Below are 18,956 nucleotides of genomic sequence, written 5' to 3'. Positions count from 1 at the left end.
GATCACATAGAGCCTTGTAATTCATTATAAAGACTTGAGCTTCTCCTCTGAGTGTGAGGGGAAGCCTCTGGAGGGTTTTCAGCAGGAGAGTGATATAATCTGACTTTTAAAAATCACTCTGGCTCCTGTCTGGGGAATAGCTATGGGGGGCAAGGGAGGAAATATAAAGATCATGTGAGGCTATTGCTATAATTCAGGTGCTCAGATGATGGTTGCTTGATACAGAGAGCTAGCGGTTGAGTGGATGAGATTTGAGTAGAAACTTGAAGAAACAGTGTATGCCATGCAGCTATCTGGACGAAGGACATTCTGAGCAGAGGGGAACAGCATGGTCTAGACTTGTTTCTGCCTCAGGGCCTCCATATGTTTGAAGAAGAGCAAGGAGGAGACTGGTATGGCTAGAGTCAAGTGAATGGGAGGGGTGGCATGGAGTGAATGATTGGGAGAGTTCAGTGTTCGTTTCTATATATATTTTGAAAGTTTAACGTGTGTGTGTGTGTGTGTATCAGTGTCAGACAAGAGAAGCAAAGACTCAAGAGTACTCCCAGAGTTTTTAAGGTGAGTAACTGGAGGAATGGAGTTGTGGGTTTTTCATTAAGACATGGAAAACTGTGAGAGAAGCAAGTTTGGAAGGGAATATTTGGAACTTGGTTTTGGACATGTTTAAGTGTGAGAATGCCTAATGGATGTCCCTATATTAATATGTACAGTAGGAGGTAGATATATAGGGCTGGAATTCAGGGGAGAGATAGGGGCTGGAGATGAAATTTAGAGGTCTTAAGCATGTAGATGGTGGGAGACTAGATGACATTGCCAAAGGAGTGATCTGTTTAGAAAAGTGTGGGTCCAAGAACTGAGCCCTGAGGTACTTTAACTTATAAGTAGGAACAATTAGGAGAAATCCACAAAAGAGACTCAGAAGAGAGCCAGAGAAAAAAAGAGGAAATCCTGAGAGTTTGTCCTTGAAGTTGAGTGAAGAAAGTGTTTCAAGGAGTGACTAGGATGTCAAGTGAGCTGAGGACTTGGATTCACCATTGCACAAGGTAATAAGGAGATCACTGGAGATTTTGATTAGAGAGGAGTTTTGGTGGAGTGGTGGAAGTGACAACCGGATTGGACTGAGTTCAGGAGGAAGCAGGAGGAGAGGACTTGGAGACAATATATACAGCTCTTTTTTGAAGTTTTACTCTAAACAGATGGAGACAAAATAGGCTGCTGTTAGATGGGAAAGTGAGGTTAAGTAAGGTTTTTATGAAGATGAGAGAAACAACAGTATGGTTGAAAGCTAGGTGAGAATGGATCGAGTAGGAAGAAAAACTCATGAAACTAGAGAGGGAGACAAGAATTAACTAGGGCAGTATCCTTGGTGGATTTCATGCACTAGAGGAGGGGTTAGACTTAACCACCATCATGGAATCTCCTTTAGAGTGATAGGACAGGAGACTGTGTGAATACAAATGCAGTTACGTGGTTAAAATAGCAGGATCCTGTAGAAGTTCTCTTTGGATAACTTCCGTTTTCTCAGAAATAGGAAACAAGGTCCTCATCTGAGAGCTAGAGTTGGGAAGAGATAACATGTTGGAGGCTTGAGGACAAAGGAAAAGATATAAAATAGTTATATGAATGGGGATAAGGAATGGATGAACAAAATAAAGCATGATTGCCAGGCAACATTGGGGCCCATTGAGGTTAGTGATGGCGTATATAAAATGGGGTCTGTTGGCATGGTTGTGTTTTCTTCCATCTTTAGCTATATCAAGATGGAGAGTTGGATTTAATGAGGGCTTTTTTTTTTTTTTTCGAACTTAAGTACTAATTTTCTTTCTAGAAATAGTTTCTAGAAGTACTTTCCTTATAAAATATTTTTTTAAAGATTTTATTTATTTATTTGAGAGAGAGAGAGAATGAGAGACAGAGAGCACGAGAGGGAAGAGGGCAGAGGGAGAAGCAGACCCCCCGCTGAGCAGGGAGCCCGATGTGGGACTCGATCCCGGGACTCCAGGATCATGACCTGAGCCGAAGGCAGTCACTCAACCAACTGAGCCACCCAGGCGCCCTAAAATATTTTTATATATCATTTTGATTCCTTTTTGTTTACTGCCTCGCATGACACTTCTAAATATTACAAGAGGAAAGAAATGCAGATAGTTCATGAGGGTACAAATAATTTTTACCATGTTTAAAACCTCTGTTAAGGCAGATATTCTGTATTTCATTGTGACTATGTAAATTGTGCTTGAGTTAATTAAAAAAATAAACTTATGTACCCGCTTATCAAGACTGATTTGAGAATGAAAGATTGATATTTTTTATTTTTTTTTTGTTTTTATATTTTAAAGATCTTATTTGAGAGAGAGCATGAGCAAGGGGGGGAGGGGCAGAGGGAGAGGAAGAAGCAGACTCCCCACTGGGCAGGGAGCCCAATGCAGGGCTCTATCCTAGGACCCTGAGATCATGACCTGAGCCTAAGGCAGATGCTTAACCAACTGAGCTTTGATGTTTTGATGTTTTTAAATGCTGTTTTTAAATTTTACATTTATTATGCTTTTTTTGATATAGCTTTTCTTTATTTCTTTGAAAAACATATCCACAATTCTATAGATATATACTTGCTTTTATTGAACCTAATATAGTGTATTTTATTTTTTATTTTTTCTGATTTTATTATTTATTTATTTTATTATGTTAATCACCATACATCACATCATTAGTTTTTGATGTAGTATTCCATGATTCATTGTTTGCGTATAACATCCAGTGCTCCATGCAGTACATGCCCTCTTTATTTTATTTTTTTTTAAAGATTTTATTTATTTATTTGACAGAACACAAGCAGGGGGAGTGGGAGAGGGAGAAGCAGGCTTCTCGCCAGGCAGGGAGCCCAATATGGGGCTCGATCCCAGGACCCTGGGATCATGACCTGAGCTGAAGGCAGACGCTTAACGACTGAGCCACCCAGGCACCCCAGTACATGCCCTCTTTAATACCCATCACCAGGCTAACCCATCCCCCCACCCCCCTCCCCTCTAGAACCCTCAGTTTGTTTCTCAGAGTCCATAGTCTCTTGTGGTTCGTCTCACCCTCCGATTTCCCCCCCTCCATTCTTCCCTTCCTGCTATCTTCTTTTTTTTTTTTTAATATATAATGTACTATTTGTTTCAGAGGTACAGGTCTGTGATTCAACAGTTTTACACAATTCACAGCTCTTATAGCACATACCCTCCCCAATGTCTATCACCCAGCCACCCCATCCCTCCCACCCCCCACCACTCCAGCAACCCTCAGTTTCTTTCCTGAGATTAAGAATTCCTCATATCAGTGAGATCATATGATACATGTCTTTCTCTGATTGACTTATTTCGCTCAGCCTAGTACCCTCCAGTTCCATCCACGTCATTGCAAATGGCAAGATTTCATTCCTATTGATGGCTGCATAATATTCCATTGTATATATATACACCACATCTTCTTTATCCATTCATCTGTTGATGGACATCTTGGCTCTTTCCATAGTTTGGCTATTATGGACATTGCTGCTGTAAACATTGGGGTGCACATACCCCTTCGGATCACTACATTTGTATCTTTGGGGTAAATACCTAGTAGTGCAATTGCTGGGTCGTAGGGTAGCTCTATTTTCAACTTTTTGAGGAACCTCCATACTGTTTTCCAGAGTGGCAGCACCAGCTTGCATTCCCACCAACAGTGTAGGAGGGTTCCCCTTTCTCCGCATCCCCGCCAACATCTGTCATTTCCTGACTTGTTAATTTTAGCCATTCTGACGGGTGTGAGGTGGTATCTCATTGAGGTTTTGATTTGGATTTCCCTGATGCCGAGCGATGTTGAGCAGTTTTTCATGTGTCTGTTGGCCATTTGGATGTCTTTGGAAAAATGTCTGTTCATGTCTTCTGCCCATTTCTTGATTAGATCATTTGTTTTTTGGGTGTTGAGTTTAAAAAGTTCTTTATAGATTTTGGATACTAGCCCTTTATCTGATATGTCATTTGCAAATATCTTCTCCCATTCTGTCAGTTGTCTTTTGGTTTTGTTGACTGTTTCTTTTGCTGTGCAAAAGCTTTTTCTCTTGATGAAGTCCCAATACTTCATTTTTGCCCTTGCTTCCCTTGCCTTTGGCGATGTTTCTAGGAAGAAGTTGCTGCGGCTGAGGTCGAAGAGGTTGCTGCCTGTGTTCTCCTTTAGGATTTTGATGGACTCCTGTCTCACATTGAGGTCTTTCAACCATTTGGAGTCTATTTTTGTGTGTGGTGTAAGGAAATGGTCCAGTTTCATTCTTCTGCATGTGGCTGTCCAATTTTCCCAACACCATTTGTTGAAGAGACTGTCTTTTTTTCATTGGATATTCTTTCCTGCTTTGTTGAAGATTGGTTGACCATAGAGTTGAGTGTCCATTTCTGGGCTCTCTATTCTGTTCCATTGATCTATGTGTCTGTTTTTGTGCCAGTACCATACTGTCTTGATGATGACAGCTTTGTAATAGAGCTGGAAGTCTGGAATGGTGATGCCACCAGCTTTGCTCTTCTTTTTCAACATTCCTCTGGCTATTCGGGGTCTTTTCTGGTTCCATACAAACTTTAGGATTATTTGTTCCATTTCTTTGAAAGAAGTGGATGGTATTTTGGTAGGTATTGCATTAAATGTGTAGATTGCTCTAGGTAGCATTGACATCTTCACCATATTTGATCTTCCAGTCCGTGAGCCTGGAACGTTTTTCCATTTCTGTGTGTCTTCCTCAATTTCTTTCATGAGTATTTTATAGTTTTCTGAGTACAGACTGTTTGCCTCTTTGGTTAGATTTATTCCTAGGTATCTTATGGTTTTGGGTGCAATTGTAAATGAGATCGACTCCTTAATTTCTCTTTCTTCTATCTTGTTGTTGGTGTATAGAAATGCAACTGGTTTCTGTGCATTGATTTTATATCCTGCCACTTTACTGAATTCCTGTTTGAGTTCTAGCAGTTTTGGGGTGGAGTCTTTTGGGGTTTTCCACATAAAGTATCATATCATCTGCAAAGAGTGGGAGTTTGACTTCTTTGCCAATTTGGATGCCTTTTATTTCTTTTTGTTGTCTGATTGCTGTGGCTAGGACTTTCAATACTATGTTGAATAGCAGTGGCGATAGTGGACATCCCTGCCGTGTTCCTGGCCTTAGGGGGAAAGGTCTCAGTTTTTCCCCATTGAGAATGATATTTGCTGTGGGTTTTTCATAGATGGCTTTTATGATATTGAGGTATGTACCCTCTATCCCTATACTCTGAAGAGTTTTGATCAAGAGAGGATGCTGTACTTTGTCAAATGCTTTTTCTGCTTCTATTGAGAGGATCATATGGTTCTTGTTCTTTCTTTTATTAATGTATTATATCACATTGATTGATTTGCGGATGTTGAACCAACCTTTCAGCCCAGGGATAAATCCCACTTGATTGTGGTGAATAATCCTTTTAATGTACTGTTGGATCCTATTGGCTAGTATTTTGGTGAGAATTTTTGCATCCACGTTCATCAGAGATACTGGTCTGTAATTCTCCTTTTTGATGGGGTCTTTGTCTGGTTTTGGGATCAAGGTAATGCTGGCCTTATAAAATGAGTTTGGAAGTTTTCCTTCCATTTCTATTTTTTGGAACAGTTTCAGAAGAATAGGTATTAATTCTTCTTTAAATGTTTGGTAGAATTCCCTTGGGAAGCCATCTGGCCCTGGGCTCTTGTTTGTTGGGAGATTTTTGATGACTGCTTCAATTTCCTTATTGGTTATAGGTCTGTTCAGGTTTTTTATTTCTTCTTCTTTCAGTTTTGGTAGTTGATACATCTCTAGGAATGCATCCATTTCTTCCAGATTATCTAATTTGCTGGCATATATGTTGCTCATAATATGTTCTTACAGTTGTTTGTATTTCTTTGGTGTTGGTTGTGATCTCTCCTCTTTCATTCATGATTTTGTTGATTTGGGTCATTTCTCTTTTCTTTTTGATAAGTCTGGCCAGGGGTTTATCAGTCTTGTTAATTCTTTCAAGGAACCAGCTCCTTGTTTCCTTGATCTGTTCTACTGTTCTTTTGGTTTCTATTTCATTGATTTCTGCTCTAATCTTTATTATTTGATTTCTCCTGCTGGGTTTAGGCTTTAGTTGCTATTCTTTCTCCAGCTCCTTTAGGTGTAGGGTTAGGTTGTGTATTTGAGACCTTTCTTGTTTCTTGAGAAAGGCTTGTATTGCTATATACTTTCCTCTTAGGACTGCCTTTGCTGCATCCCAAAGATTTTGAACACTTGTGTTTTCATTTTCATTTGTTTCCATGAATTTTTTTAATTCTTCTTTAATTTCCTGGTTGACCCATTCATTCTTTAATGGGATGCTCTTTAGCCTCCATGTATTTGAGTTCTTTCCAACTTTACTCTTGTGATTGAGTTCTAGTTTCAAAGCATTGTGGTCTGAAAATATGCAGGGTATGATCCCAATTTTTTGGTAACAGTTGAGACCTGATTTGTGACCTAGAATGTGATCTATTCTGGAGAATGTTCCATGGGCAGTAGAGAAGAATGTGTATTCTGTTGCTTTGGGATGAATGTTCTGAATATATCTATAAAGTCCATTTGGTCCAGTGTGTCATTTAAAGTCTTTATTTCCTTGTTGATCTTTTGCTTAGATGATCTGTCCATTTTAGTGAGGGGGGTGTTAGAGTCCCCCACTATTAATTGTATTGTTGTTGATGTGTTTCTTTGCTTTTGTTATTAATTGGCTTATACAATTGGCTGCTCCCATGTTAGGGGCATAGATATTTACAATTGTTAGATCTTCTTGTTGGATAGACCCTTTACATATGATATGGTGTCCTTCCTCATCTCTTATTATAGTCTTTGGTTTAAAATCTAATTTGTCTGCTATAAGGATTGCCACCCCAGCTTTCTTTTGGTGTCCATTAGCATGGTAAATGGTTTTCCACCCCCTGACTTTCAATCTGGGGGTGTCTTTGGGTCTAAAATGAGTCTCTTGCAGATAGCATATCGATGGGTCTTGTTTTTAACCCAGTCTGATAGCCTTTGTCTTTTGATTGGGGCATTTAGCCCATTTACATTCAGGGTAACTATTGAAAGATATGAATTTAGTGCCTTTGTATTGCCTGTCAGGTGACTCTTACTGTATACTGTCTGTGTTCCTTTCTGGTCTGTGTTGCTTTTAGGCTCTCTCTTTGCTTAGAGGACCCCTTTCAATATTTCTTGTAGGGCTGGTTTTGTGTTTGCAAATTCCTTTAGTTTTTGTTTGTCCTGGAAGCTTTTTATCTCTCCTTCAGTGACAGCCTAGCTGGTTATAGTATTCTTGGCTGCATATTTCTCTCATTTAGTGCTCTGAATATATCCTGCCAGTCCTTTCTGGCCTGCCAGGTCTCTGTGGATAGGTCTGTTACCAATCTAATGTTTCTACCATTGTAGGTTACAGATCTCTTGTCCTGAGTTGCTTTCAGAATTTTCTCTTTGTCTCTGAGACTCGTAAGTGTTACTATTTAGATCTCAGGGTGTTGACCTATTTTTATTGATTTTGAGGGGGGTTTTCTGTGCCTCCTGGGTTTTGGTGTCTGTTTCCTTCCCCAAATTAGGGAAGCTCTCTGCTATAATTTGCTCCAATATACCTTCTACCCCCTCTCTCTTTCTTCTTCTTCTGGGATCCCAATTATTCTAATATTGTTTCATCTTATGGTATCGTTTATCTCTCGAATTCTGCCCTCATGATCCAGTAGTTGTTTATCTCTCTTTTTCTCAGCTTTTTTATTTTCCATCATTTGGTCTTCTATATCACTAATTCTCTCTTCTGCCTCATTTATCCTAGCAGTTAGAGCCTCCATTTTTGATTGCACCTCATTAATAGCCTTTTTGATTTCAACTTGGTTAGATTTTAGTTCTTTTACTTCCCTAGAGAGCGTTTCTCTAATATCTTCCATGCTTTTTTCAAGCCCAGCTAGTATCTTTAAAATCGTCATTCTGAACTCTAGTTCTGACATCTTACTAATGTCCGTATTGATTAGGTCCCTGGCAGTCGGTACTGCCTCTTGTTCTTTTTTTTGAGGTGATTTTTTCCATCTTGTCATTTTGTCCAGAGGACAATAGATGAATGAGAGAACAAGATGCTAATGGGGTAACAATGACCCCAGAAAAATATACACTAAACAACTCAGACCTCAAACCGGGGGAAAAGAAAAGGAAAGAAAGAAAAAAAGGAAAAAAAAGAAAAAGGAAGAGATTAAGAAAAATATAATATGATCAAATATGATCAGGCTGGTGCATAGATCAGTGCCACACACTAGATTTTGGGCATATTTTCGTCTGTTTGAAGAAAGTGCCTCCCAAAATTTTAAAGAAAGGAAAACTTACATATATACAAGAAGAGGAAAAAAAGGGAGAGAATGTGATCAGGCAGGAGACTAGAACAAAGCCATGCACTAGAGATTTAGGGTATATTTTGGTTTGTTAGAAGAAACTGTATCCCAAAATTTTAAAGAGAGAACAACTTACATATATACCAAAATAAGGTTAACTACTATGAAGGGATAGAATATGATTCTAAAAATGAAAACTAAAAAAGATTTTTGAAAAAGGGAAAAAGAAAAATTCAAAAGAAAAAAAAAGGAAATTAAAAAAATTAACTTTGAAAGATTAAAGAATCAGGGGGGAAAAGCCATGAATTCTACGTGCAGTATTCCCCTAGTGCTGGCGTTTTTCTGTTCTCATTGATCCATAAGCTTGGTCTTGGCGGCTGTTCTTGCTGATCTTCTGGGGGAGGGGCATGTTGCCGTGGTCCCCAAATGTCTTTGCCGGAGGCGGAATTGCCCCACCCTTGCCCGGTCTGGGCTAAGTAATCTGCTCGGGTTTGCTCTCGGGAGCTTTTGTTCCCTGCAGGCTTTCCGTACAGCTTTGGAGGACGAGAGTGAAAATGGCGGCCTCCCAATCTCCACGCTGGAGGAGCCGAGAACTCGGGGCCCGCTCTTCAGTGCACCCCCAGAGAAAAGCAGTCACTCCCGTCTCCCCCATCTCCAGCTGCACTCCGTGCTCACCCAGCCTGTGACCAAGCATTTCTATCTCTGGCACACGACCCCGTGTGGAGTCTCCAAACCCAGCAGATCCCTGCGGTGTGTTCCCGCGCTGCTCCTCCCGGGGGAGGAAGGGGAGTCTCCCTGGATCTGCCGCTTGTTGGGTCCCTGCTGGAGGAGCAGTGGCCCGACTATGCCATGGGTCACTGGCAACCCTGAGCTGAGAGCCCGCGCCTCAGCTCCATCTCTGCAGCCGGCTTCCCGGCTCCGATACCTGGGAGCTCTGCCGCACTCAGGCACCCCGGTCTTACTGTGACCCCGAGGGTCCTGAGATCACACTGTCCCACGAGGGTTCTACCCCCCGCTTAGCCACTGGAGCGATGTCCCTCAGTGGAGCTGACTTCTAAAAGTTCCAATTTTGTGCTCCGCGGCTCTATCACTTGCCGCTAGTGGCTGACGGAGGCCCCCTCCCCCGCCGTCTGTCCTCCCGAATATCGCCTTGGATTCACTTCTCTGCACGTCCTACCTTCCAGAAAGTGGTCGCTTTTCTGTTCGGAGAGTTGTTGCTATTCTTTTCTTCGAGCTCCTGTTGAGTTCGTAGGTGTTCAGAATGGTTTGATCCCTACCTAGCTGAATTCCTGGGACGGACAAAATTTATGTCTCCTACTCCTCCGCCATCTTGCTCCTCCAATATAGTGTATTTTAATAGAAAGCTATAGTATTGTTCTCATATTTTCTTTTAAATGCCCTTACAGAATCTAAACTCATGTCATTTTCTATTGTTAGATTCTTCTCTGTTGTAAAATACCTCCCCACCTCTAAACAAGTACAGGCTTACCCTGCTATCTGAAAGTAGAGTGTTCCTATGAGACCTTTTGTAAGTCTGAATGGTGTAAAGCAAAGAAATAATTACTATTAACTTATATGGAAGATTTTTTAAGCATTCCCAGACTCAAAAAATAACCTCTTTTAGGCTTTTTGCTAACAGATACACAAAATCAATCAAAATACAGCACAGATGCCCCAGACACGGTTCAAAGCTGTGGTGGCTTGATGCTGAGATGTTGAGTATAGGTCCTGGGGAAGGAGTGTGAGTGTAGGTCCTGGGGAAGGAGCATGGTGGGGCACCTTTAGCTGCCCAGGGCGAGTGCTGGCTCTGTAACCGTTCAGTGCAAAACAAACCCTGAATGCTCTTTTCACTTTTTGTCGTTTTTTTGTAAAAGTGAAAGTCTTTGGATTTCTTTTGGTTAATGAAAACAGGTTCTAGTGTAGGTCTTTTGTAAAGATAAAGTGGTGTAATGCAAATTTTTGAAAAGCAGGAGTACCTGTATTGAGAATGTTTTCAATTTATTCATTTTAAAGTTGGGGGGGAGAGGTCAGTTATAACTTTTAAACAGAATTGATTATAGAGTAGATTAAACACTTTTGAGTTTCTTTAAATTATTTCTTCCTCATTTACTGAGGGATTCATTTGGGGAATACCTTTTTAGTTGTAAAGCCTTCCACAATAAATTGCTGCATTTAATAGGTATTAGTGTTTGTGAATTGAATTGTCAGTACAACTTGGGATACACTCATGGTGATGTTTCCAAACCTGTTTTTAATATCATGAAATCATTCCTAGCACAATGTGGGTTTTCATTTTTCAAAATTAAAATAAATTGTTTATACTAATATGTAAACTGAATAATTTATATATGAGAATAAGGAAGTTATTTGTCCTGAAGATGACTGTGGACATGACAAAGAAGTTGATAATGAATGAAGCAAATGTGAATGAAACAAATCTCTTTGATTACACTTGATTGTGTAGTAGCTTTTTTTTATTACTATTTTCAAGTAATACTGCCTATCACATGCATTCATGACTAGCATTTTTATTGCTAACTAATGTGAATTATTGGCATTGCTTTAAATTAATTAAAAGTGTTTTCTACTATTGAAAAACTTCTATGTTTAGATAAGAATTGAAAAATATTTGAAAATATACCCATGAGAAGTGGACTGATTTTTGAAAAAATTCTAAAATCTTACTTTATTGCATATCTGAAATGGAATTTGATGAATTTTTTTGAAAAGTTTTCAAATATATGATGATTTTCCTCCTCAGAAAAAGATGTTAACAGAACAGATCGAACAAACAAGTTTTATGAAGGCCAAGATAATCCAGGGTTGATTTTGCTTCATGATATTTTGATGACCTATTGTATGTATGATTTTGACTTAGGTAAGTTCTCTTCTAATATCCTAATTTTAAAAGATTTATATATATTTATTTTAGAATTTAAATTTATTAACCTGTTAGGCATACGTAACAGCTCTGTGGGCTAGTTTCTATAGGGATTGTTCTATTGGACTGGAAACTTGGAAGGCTGTGATTCCCCGATTGCACTGAAGAGCACTGGGTTGCCACAGCATACTTGTGGGGCAATGTGGGTTATTTTAAATTTTTGAGAAAAGATAGTGACATCTGTAAGGATACTGCTCTAAGTCCTCGCTGAAGTAGTTCAGAGTTTCAACATTAGATCTCCAAATTCCTCCTGATGAAGTTATAGTTTTGCAAAGCAGGGCTTTTGGCTTTGTCGTGATAAGCAAGTACTGTGTGAAAATAGATGAGGGACAGGAAATGAGGATGGTGGTATCCAGTTGGATTCCAAAATTTGAGAAGTAGTGCAGTGCCCAACATGTGCTACGTTCATAGGACATAAATAGTTGCTAAATTGTTTGGATCTAAGTACTTAATAAATGGAAATGTTAGTTTATTTCTTTGAGCCTAGGGGTGCCTTAGAAAAAATTACTAAGACATTATGGAGTCTGAACTGAGAAAGTTTGGGAAACTTTGTTTTAAATGCTTTCCTCCCTTGTGAAGGAAAATACTGATATGATGATATCTTGGACAAGCCATGCAGATAAATATTATCTAGGCCATGTAGAACTTTACTCTTTTTTCTTGGTAAGTGTGTTTCCTACCAAAATGGGATAGCAAGACGGGCTGGTAGGGGCAGTAGTGGATTGCATGAAGATTTAAGGGGTAGAAAATATAAGGAATTAATATTTTAAGGGGTAAGGGAACTCAAGCTGTTTCTTTAAAGGAAATTCTCTATGCATCAGCCTTTAAGTAAGTATAAGGAATGGAAAAGTTTCTGAGTTATCTACTATGTGAGTGATTCCCAAGTAGAGAATAATGGAAATAGGTGTTTTCCAGATTATTTTAATAGAGCTTGAGACAGCTTTTGGAGAAGGTAATTGGATATTTAGCATATTAAACCTAAATGAACCTTGAATTATGGTACATTTTCCTCACCATTTGTATCTTTGTGAATTCCTCCTCTTTTATATGTTAGGGGGAAGATATAAACTCTTTTGTGGATCTTGAGGCATCAGCCTCTTTGGTGACAGTAAATTGAAAACCACAGATCTCTCTTTAAAATGTAAAATTTAGCCAGTCCTATCTATCACACCTCAAATTGGATCATTGAAAATAGGTTAGGGGCATCTGGGTAGCTCAGTCATTAAGCGTCGGCTCAGGTCATGGTCCCAGGGTCCTGGGATTGAGCCCTGCATTGGGCTCCCTGCCCTGCGGGAAGCCTGCTTCTCCCTCTCCCACTCCCCCTGCTTGTGTTCCCTCTCTTGCTGTCTCTTTCTCTGTCAAATAAATAAATAAAATCTTAAAAAAAAAAAAAAGAAAAAGAAAACAGGTTAAAGCGCTGTCATACTTGATTTTGACTCATTACTAATAGAAGTGACGAAGTGGGGAAATAATCCCAATTTTATGAGTGAGGTTTTATTGTTTTAGAGAGTGACTCAAGGTTGCACAAGTAGTAAATATTGGACTGGGGTAGAGACCCAGGTCTTTATTTCAGGCTGGCATTTTTACCTCTACACATCCGCCACGCTGACCCATTGCCATTTTACTACAGGGACTAGGACCATTGTCTTAGGGAACAAGAGGCATTGTCTTGTACTCTCAGGTGATAATTTTGAGATAGGAATTCATGCATATTTTTTGGAGTTCCTAAATGCTAGTTTTTTCAGGGCATAGTCCCAGACCGCTAACTGGGTAAATTGCTATCTTCATTTGTCCATATTAATCCCTCATTCTTTCTAGTCAAATACTTAGGTTATCTGAAACATAAGCCAAGGTTCCTGAACTCTGGCCTTGTGAGGAGCCAAGGTAGTTTTCATAAAGCAGTGCACCACATTTCTTGTCTTTTACCATGGCAAAGTAACCTGGGCTGTAAATTTACTCTTGTAGGTAATTCTATATCATATTGAGTTGTTTGGCTTCATAGCCCATATAGATGAGGTATAGGTATATTTACATTGAATACAATCTCATTAATAGTGAGGAAGGCGACAGAAATTACCAAAAGCAGAAAGAAGAACTCAAGGAACAATAATTTTTAGTTAGTGCAAAGACTTTACACTTAGGATGTTTCTATGGGAGGTAATCTTTTTAAGTGGTGTATGTACATAATAATGATCCTAAATAACCAATAAAACATTAAATTATACTCAAAATACTGTATGTAAGAAGGCAGAGAGTGTCTAATTTAAAAAAAAATGATATCCAACTCCTAAGATTACTATTTTTTATTTGATACTCTAAGGGCTAAGCTTCAGTTAACCTGGAAATTGACCTAGATGTAGGTGAAATTTTTCTTTTCGGTGGAAGAAAGTGTACACTAGGATGATAAGGAGTTCATTTCTCATACCTCCCCCCTGAAACAAACTTGCTATGAAAATAATTTTAGGGAACTACTTGAGAAATTGTAGTAGTGCTGATTAAGATGTGCATCAGTCAGCACTGCTGCAGGATCTTAGTGTCACCGAATGCTAATTTAAACAGCTTTAATCTTTCTTTAATTAAAAGGAATTTGTACATTAATTCCACCCCCACAATTCATGACATACCCCAAAGAACATCATGTATAAAATAAGATTAAAAGCAACTAGAGTATGAAGATTAATTTGACTTACTTCAGCTAAGACTTGTATAAGAAATATGGTAGTGATCCTATGTGAAAGCTGAAGACTTAAATAATTAAATTAGTTTCTTAGAAATTTTTATTCATTATAACTTTACAATAAAGCACTTTTTTTCCAGACGAAAGGTGCTTTGTAAATCTTTTGAATAGCACACTTTGAAATATTTTTATTATAGACTATATGCAGTCAGACCCTGTAAAGTAGTACTCGTTTGCAGTTTGTTGAATTCAGATCAAATTTCTTTCATGCTTTATATTTGTCATTGCTTTCACTGTGTTAGTGTCATGTAGAAAAGTGCTGGTAACAATTTAGTCTTCCTTCCAACCTATTTATTCTTTTTTTAAGGATTTTATTTATATATTTGAGAGAGAGAGAGAGAGTGAGACAGATCACAGAGGGAGAGGGAGAAGCCGACTCCCCGCTGAGCAGGGAGCCCAATGTGAGGCTCCATCCTAGGACCCTGAGATCATGACCTGAGCTGAAGGCAGACACTTAACTGACTGAGCCACCCAGGCGCCCCTATTCTTTTCTTAAAAGTGTTTTTTATTAGTCAGTGTTCTCCAGGGGAACAGAACCATTAAGGTTATGTATGTTTATATATTTTTATTTCTGTTTATATATATATTTTATATATTTTAACATGGATACACAGAGAAAGAAAAAGATTCTTTTAAGGTGTTGGCTCACGCGTTTATGGAGACTGAGAATGAGAAGTCTCACAATCTGTTGTCTCCAAGTTGGAGACCCAGGAAAGCCTGAGAGCAGGAGAGCCAGTGGTGTAGATGCCAGTTCAGGTCTGTAGGCATGAGAACCATGAGCTCTAAAGGCAGAAGAAGATCAGTGTCTTGGTTCAGAAAGCCAGGCAGAGAGCACATTCAACCTTCCTCCATCTTTTTATTCTGTTCAAGCCCTCCATGGACTGGGTGGTGCCCAGTCTGGGGAGAGCCATCTACTTTCATCAGTTTATCAATTCAAATGCTAATCTCTTCTAGAAACACCTTCAGGCCACTCACAGAAATAATGCTTTATCAGGCTTTGAGCATCCTGAGGCCTACTCAAGTTGACAAATAAAACTAATCATCACAAGTATGCATGGTTTTTAAAAAAGTCTGTTTGTAGAAATATTACATTTAGATATCATGTCATATGCCATTTTTTTCTGGCACTTGTCTCCAAATGTTATCCCTGGTACTGTAATAATTGGATACCCACCATGGCAACCCAAATGTTCTTTCGTGTTAATGTGAGTAGAGCCATACTTTTCCACAGGGTGTCATGTAGACATAGGTTGATAGGAACACAGCAGTAGATGATGGGGCAGAGGCTCAGAACAGATAGAGAGAAACTTTTATTTGTAGGGAGATCCTGAGGTGATCTGAATTGTCTCTGTGTTATACCTCTAATCTGAGGTTTCTCAAGAGACTGACCTACATGCTTTCTGAGGTCATTTGTTAAAGTTTAAAGTTTTATTCCAAAATAGGAAGAGAGATGTAGAATCGTGGTTTTCAGAGGCATATCATTTCTAGCAGAAATATCCTCTTCCCCTTTAAAATATATACTCTTTTAATGGCTTCAGTGCACATTGATTTTTGTGAATGATAAGAATGTAAGCTTTGGACTTACACATGAAAGACTGTATTTTCCATGACTTCAAGCTACCTTGGAAAAAAAAAAAAAAAAAACTTCTATGTAACTTTAACACATGTATAAAAGTTACCAAAGTTGAGTGATAATATGTATGCAAGAAGGCATAGTTTGAACTTTTGTCCCTTTGTTCATTCAAAAATGTTTGTCTTAAATCTGAAATCAGTTGTTAAACAGTTAAGAAAATTGAGTTTCATAAGGTGGAACTAAAAAATAAGAAGCTTGACATATTCAGGTGGAAAGCAAAACCAATACTTTTTGTTTAAGTGAGGGGCCTGATTCTTTAACTTTCTGGTTTTTCTTTTTAATCATAGGCTATAATTGTCATGACTGAGAAATTATAGCAGCATCAAGAGAAAAGTGGTTAGAGTGGTATTTTCAGTTAAAGAGTATTAATTGGATTAAACCCAGTTGCTAGCATTAGTTGTGCATAGAGTAACAAGAAAAGAGAGGCAAGAAGAACATAGATAGTACTTAAAAGAAGTACATAATTTTGTTATGACTTCTTTTGGTTTAGATTACCAATGATCTGGTGGCTAAAGCAGTTGGACCCTTTTTCATTCTTATTTTATTTGGCTTGTTCATGGCAGTTAGGTGCTGTTGGCTGCTTGGGTCCTGAAATTTTTTTCCCCTTGACTTTTATGACAATTTTCTCCCTTGATTTTTTCCCCCCCTTCTTACTTCTGACTACTCCTTCTCAAATGTCCTTTGAGTATATACTCTTACCTTTGATGTTCCTCTGGGTTTTCTTTTTATCCCTCCTCTTTATCATAAAAATTTTGCATATTATTTTTTAAAAATACTACCCTCTCTTGGTAATGATATCTACACTAAGACACATTATAGCAGCTGTCTATCTGCTTGACATTTCAGTCTAAAACAATTCCTTTTTTTACTGATTGTTAGACTTCCTCCTCGTTTATTTTCTTTTCTTGGTAAACGTCATTATCTACCAGTTTCTGAAAGCAAAGAAAAGATGAAATTTTAAGTGAAATCGTGGTGATATGCACAGACAGATACATAAAGCTTAGGTTTTCAGAGACATGATTTTTTTTTTTTTTTCCTATTCTTAGGGTATGTTCAGGGAATGAGTGACTTACTTTCCCCTCTTTTATATGTGATGGAAAATGAAGTGGATGCCTTTTGGTGCTTTGCCTCCTATATGGACCAAATGGTAAGAACAGGGGCTCCTTCCTTTAATCAAACTAATTTTGAAAATTTTAGTTGTATCATCTTATAAGATTGGTGTTTGTATTTAGACAATTATGGTGGAACTTAAAATTGCTCCATGTTGTTTGTTTGTTTCTTTTTTAAATAGCCTTTTCAAGGGGCTTGAAAATATGGACATTATTTTTAATACAAAATGTAGATAGTAAGTGCCTGTGGCACAGGAATAATCAGGATTTAATATCAGTAAATGCTTGTGTTCTGCAGAAGAGCTGTGAGTCATAGAATATTGATGGAATAGATGAATTCAGTGCTTATGAAGTAGTTGAACTTTCATATCTTCTTTGGAGATAAAGCTTAGTCATGCCAAGTAATATCCTTACTTTTTGTGAACATTTTGGATTTTGTCATTATAGTAACTGATTTTTCTTCTGAATCTGTTTGAACTATTTGTAACAGTGACACTTTCTTAGTAATTCATTGTTATTTTCTCAGTAGCATGTGATTATTAGAGTTGAACTATGTTTATATATACATATTATTACAAAGAACATTTTATCTATTGATAATAGCTTGGAGACAGAATTCTGGGACAATAGCACAGAGTATTAACAGAGGAACAAAATAGAATAGTCTTCTCAAGTAATCTGTTAGAAAGAAAAAAACAGCAGAGGGCTAAGAGTAGATAAAGGCATATGAAATCCAAAGACCTGAATACATAGGTCACTGTACTGTTTCAGAGAAAAACTAATATACTTGATGCTGGACTTTGATGTTGGGTATTCACTGCAAGGGGATAAAGATTTTGAATATGTAATCATATGCAACGTTTCCCTGTAATACAGGGTTTAATTCATTTTCTGGGATATAAATGTGGAGTTTAGAAGAAGTACCCTTCTCTTTTTTCCATACTTCTGTTCTTCCCCTCTTGCTTGCCAATTTTTCTTTTCCCCCCTAGTTTTTCCCACTTTTATCTATTTCTTCAAGTCTCTTATATCCATGGTTCCAACTCCTCCTCACTTCTACTTCTTTTCCAAATGCATATTTGATAAGATTTGATAAGTTTAAAAATATCTTTTACTGTTAATAAGTATTCAGAGTACATAGTCATGAACATGAATTAATGTTTTAGATTATTTGGAAAGATTATTAATTGCAGTAATCTGCTAATATCATAGTTTGTCTTCCTTACCTTTTGATTGATTGATTTTACCTGCCTTCTTAGTTCCAATTATTCCCAAGTGCTCTAGAAACCTGAGGCATTTGTTATAAAGGTCTGTACAACTGATACTAATTGTATAAAAACTGTTGTCTGCCTTTCTTGTGTTTTTGTTGTTTATCCTCTTTTCACTAGAGCTAGTATGTTCCTTGATAGGTCATGTCTTTGTTTAACTAGTTTTCTGGTGTGCTTCCAGAATTTTCCTAATGCCAACATGAGGTTTTTGTGCAACAGATTTTTGTAGAATAAACACATGAATATTTCCCCAGTGCTTAGTTTAGACCTTTACTTATAGTAAGTATTCCAAAAAAATTAACATGAACATACTGCATTTAGATTTTTACAATAATAACTTTCATAAAATTGAGCCAGTATTGGCATGTTCAAAAAATTGGCTTATGATGCCATGTACGTACACCTACATGCATATGTACATACATACTTGTGCATGTATTTAGGTCTCATATGTAAAGACTTTTCTGAACATTTGTAATATACACTTTACAGTCTGTTTGTCATTTTTGTGTATGAAGGTTCAAATTCTTTCTTCTTTTTCATCGTAAATGTTCTCTGTGTTTGCCTTTTCCATTGAGGACAGTCTGGGGATTTTTCTAGTCTTTATTCTAAAAAAATCTCAATATATTGTCTACTCACATTTTTTTTCGATTTGAATAAAAGGGCAATATTTTGCAATCAAAATAATCTGCATGATTATTTTTTACTGCATTGCTATTGGCTTGGTGTCCTTTAATCTATACTGCTATTTGACTCCTTTTTGTTTCACAGCTTTATTTCATGTAAGTTTTTATTTCTTTTGTGATGACTGAATCTAATGTCCATAGATTTAGTTTTTTTATATTTACTCATATCTAATGTAGGTGTAGGCATAGGCTATGTGTCTATT

The 18,956-nt window shown here is 37.8% G+C and overlaps 1 protein-coding gene across 11 annotated transcripts in view; it reads left to right on the top strand.

Moving 5' to 3' along the window:
• The window catches only part of TBC1D15 (TBC1 domain family member 15), a 91,759-nt gene that overhangs the window by 59,035 nt on the left and 13,768 nt on the right, over positions 1-18,956 (top strand). For 10 of the 11 annotated variants that reach the window (XM_064590872.1, XM_064590871.1, XM_064590878.1 and 7 more), the window contains 2 exons: positions 11,144-11,260; positions 16,740-16,840. In XM_064590872.1, the coding sequence (XP_064446942.1) occupies positions 11,144-11,260; positions 16,740-16,840 (218 nt within the window). The remainder of the gene's footprint in view (positions 1-11,143; positions 11,261-16,739; positions 16,841-18,956) is intronic. The other variant, XM_064590875.1, reaches the window with a different exon arrangement.

Source organism: Mirounga angustirostris, unplaced genomic scaffold (assembly GCF_029215605.1).
Source record: "Mirounga angustirostris isolate CCGP_5_RB_7025 unplaced genomic scaffold, mMirAng1.0.hap1 SCAF_5, whole genome shotgun sequence".
In the NCBI taxonomy this organism is placed as follows: Eukaryota; Metazoa; Chordata; class Mammalia; order Carnivora; family Phocidae; genus Mirounga; species Mirounga angustirostris.
The sequence above is the reverse complement of the archived record's forward strand: the minus strand, read 5'-3'. Positions and strand labels throughout refer to the sequence as shown.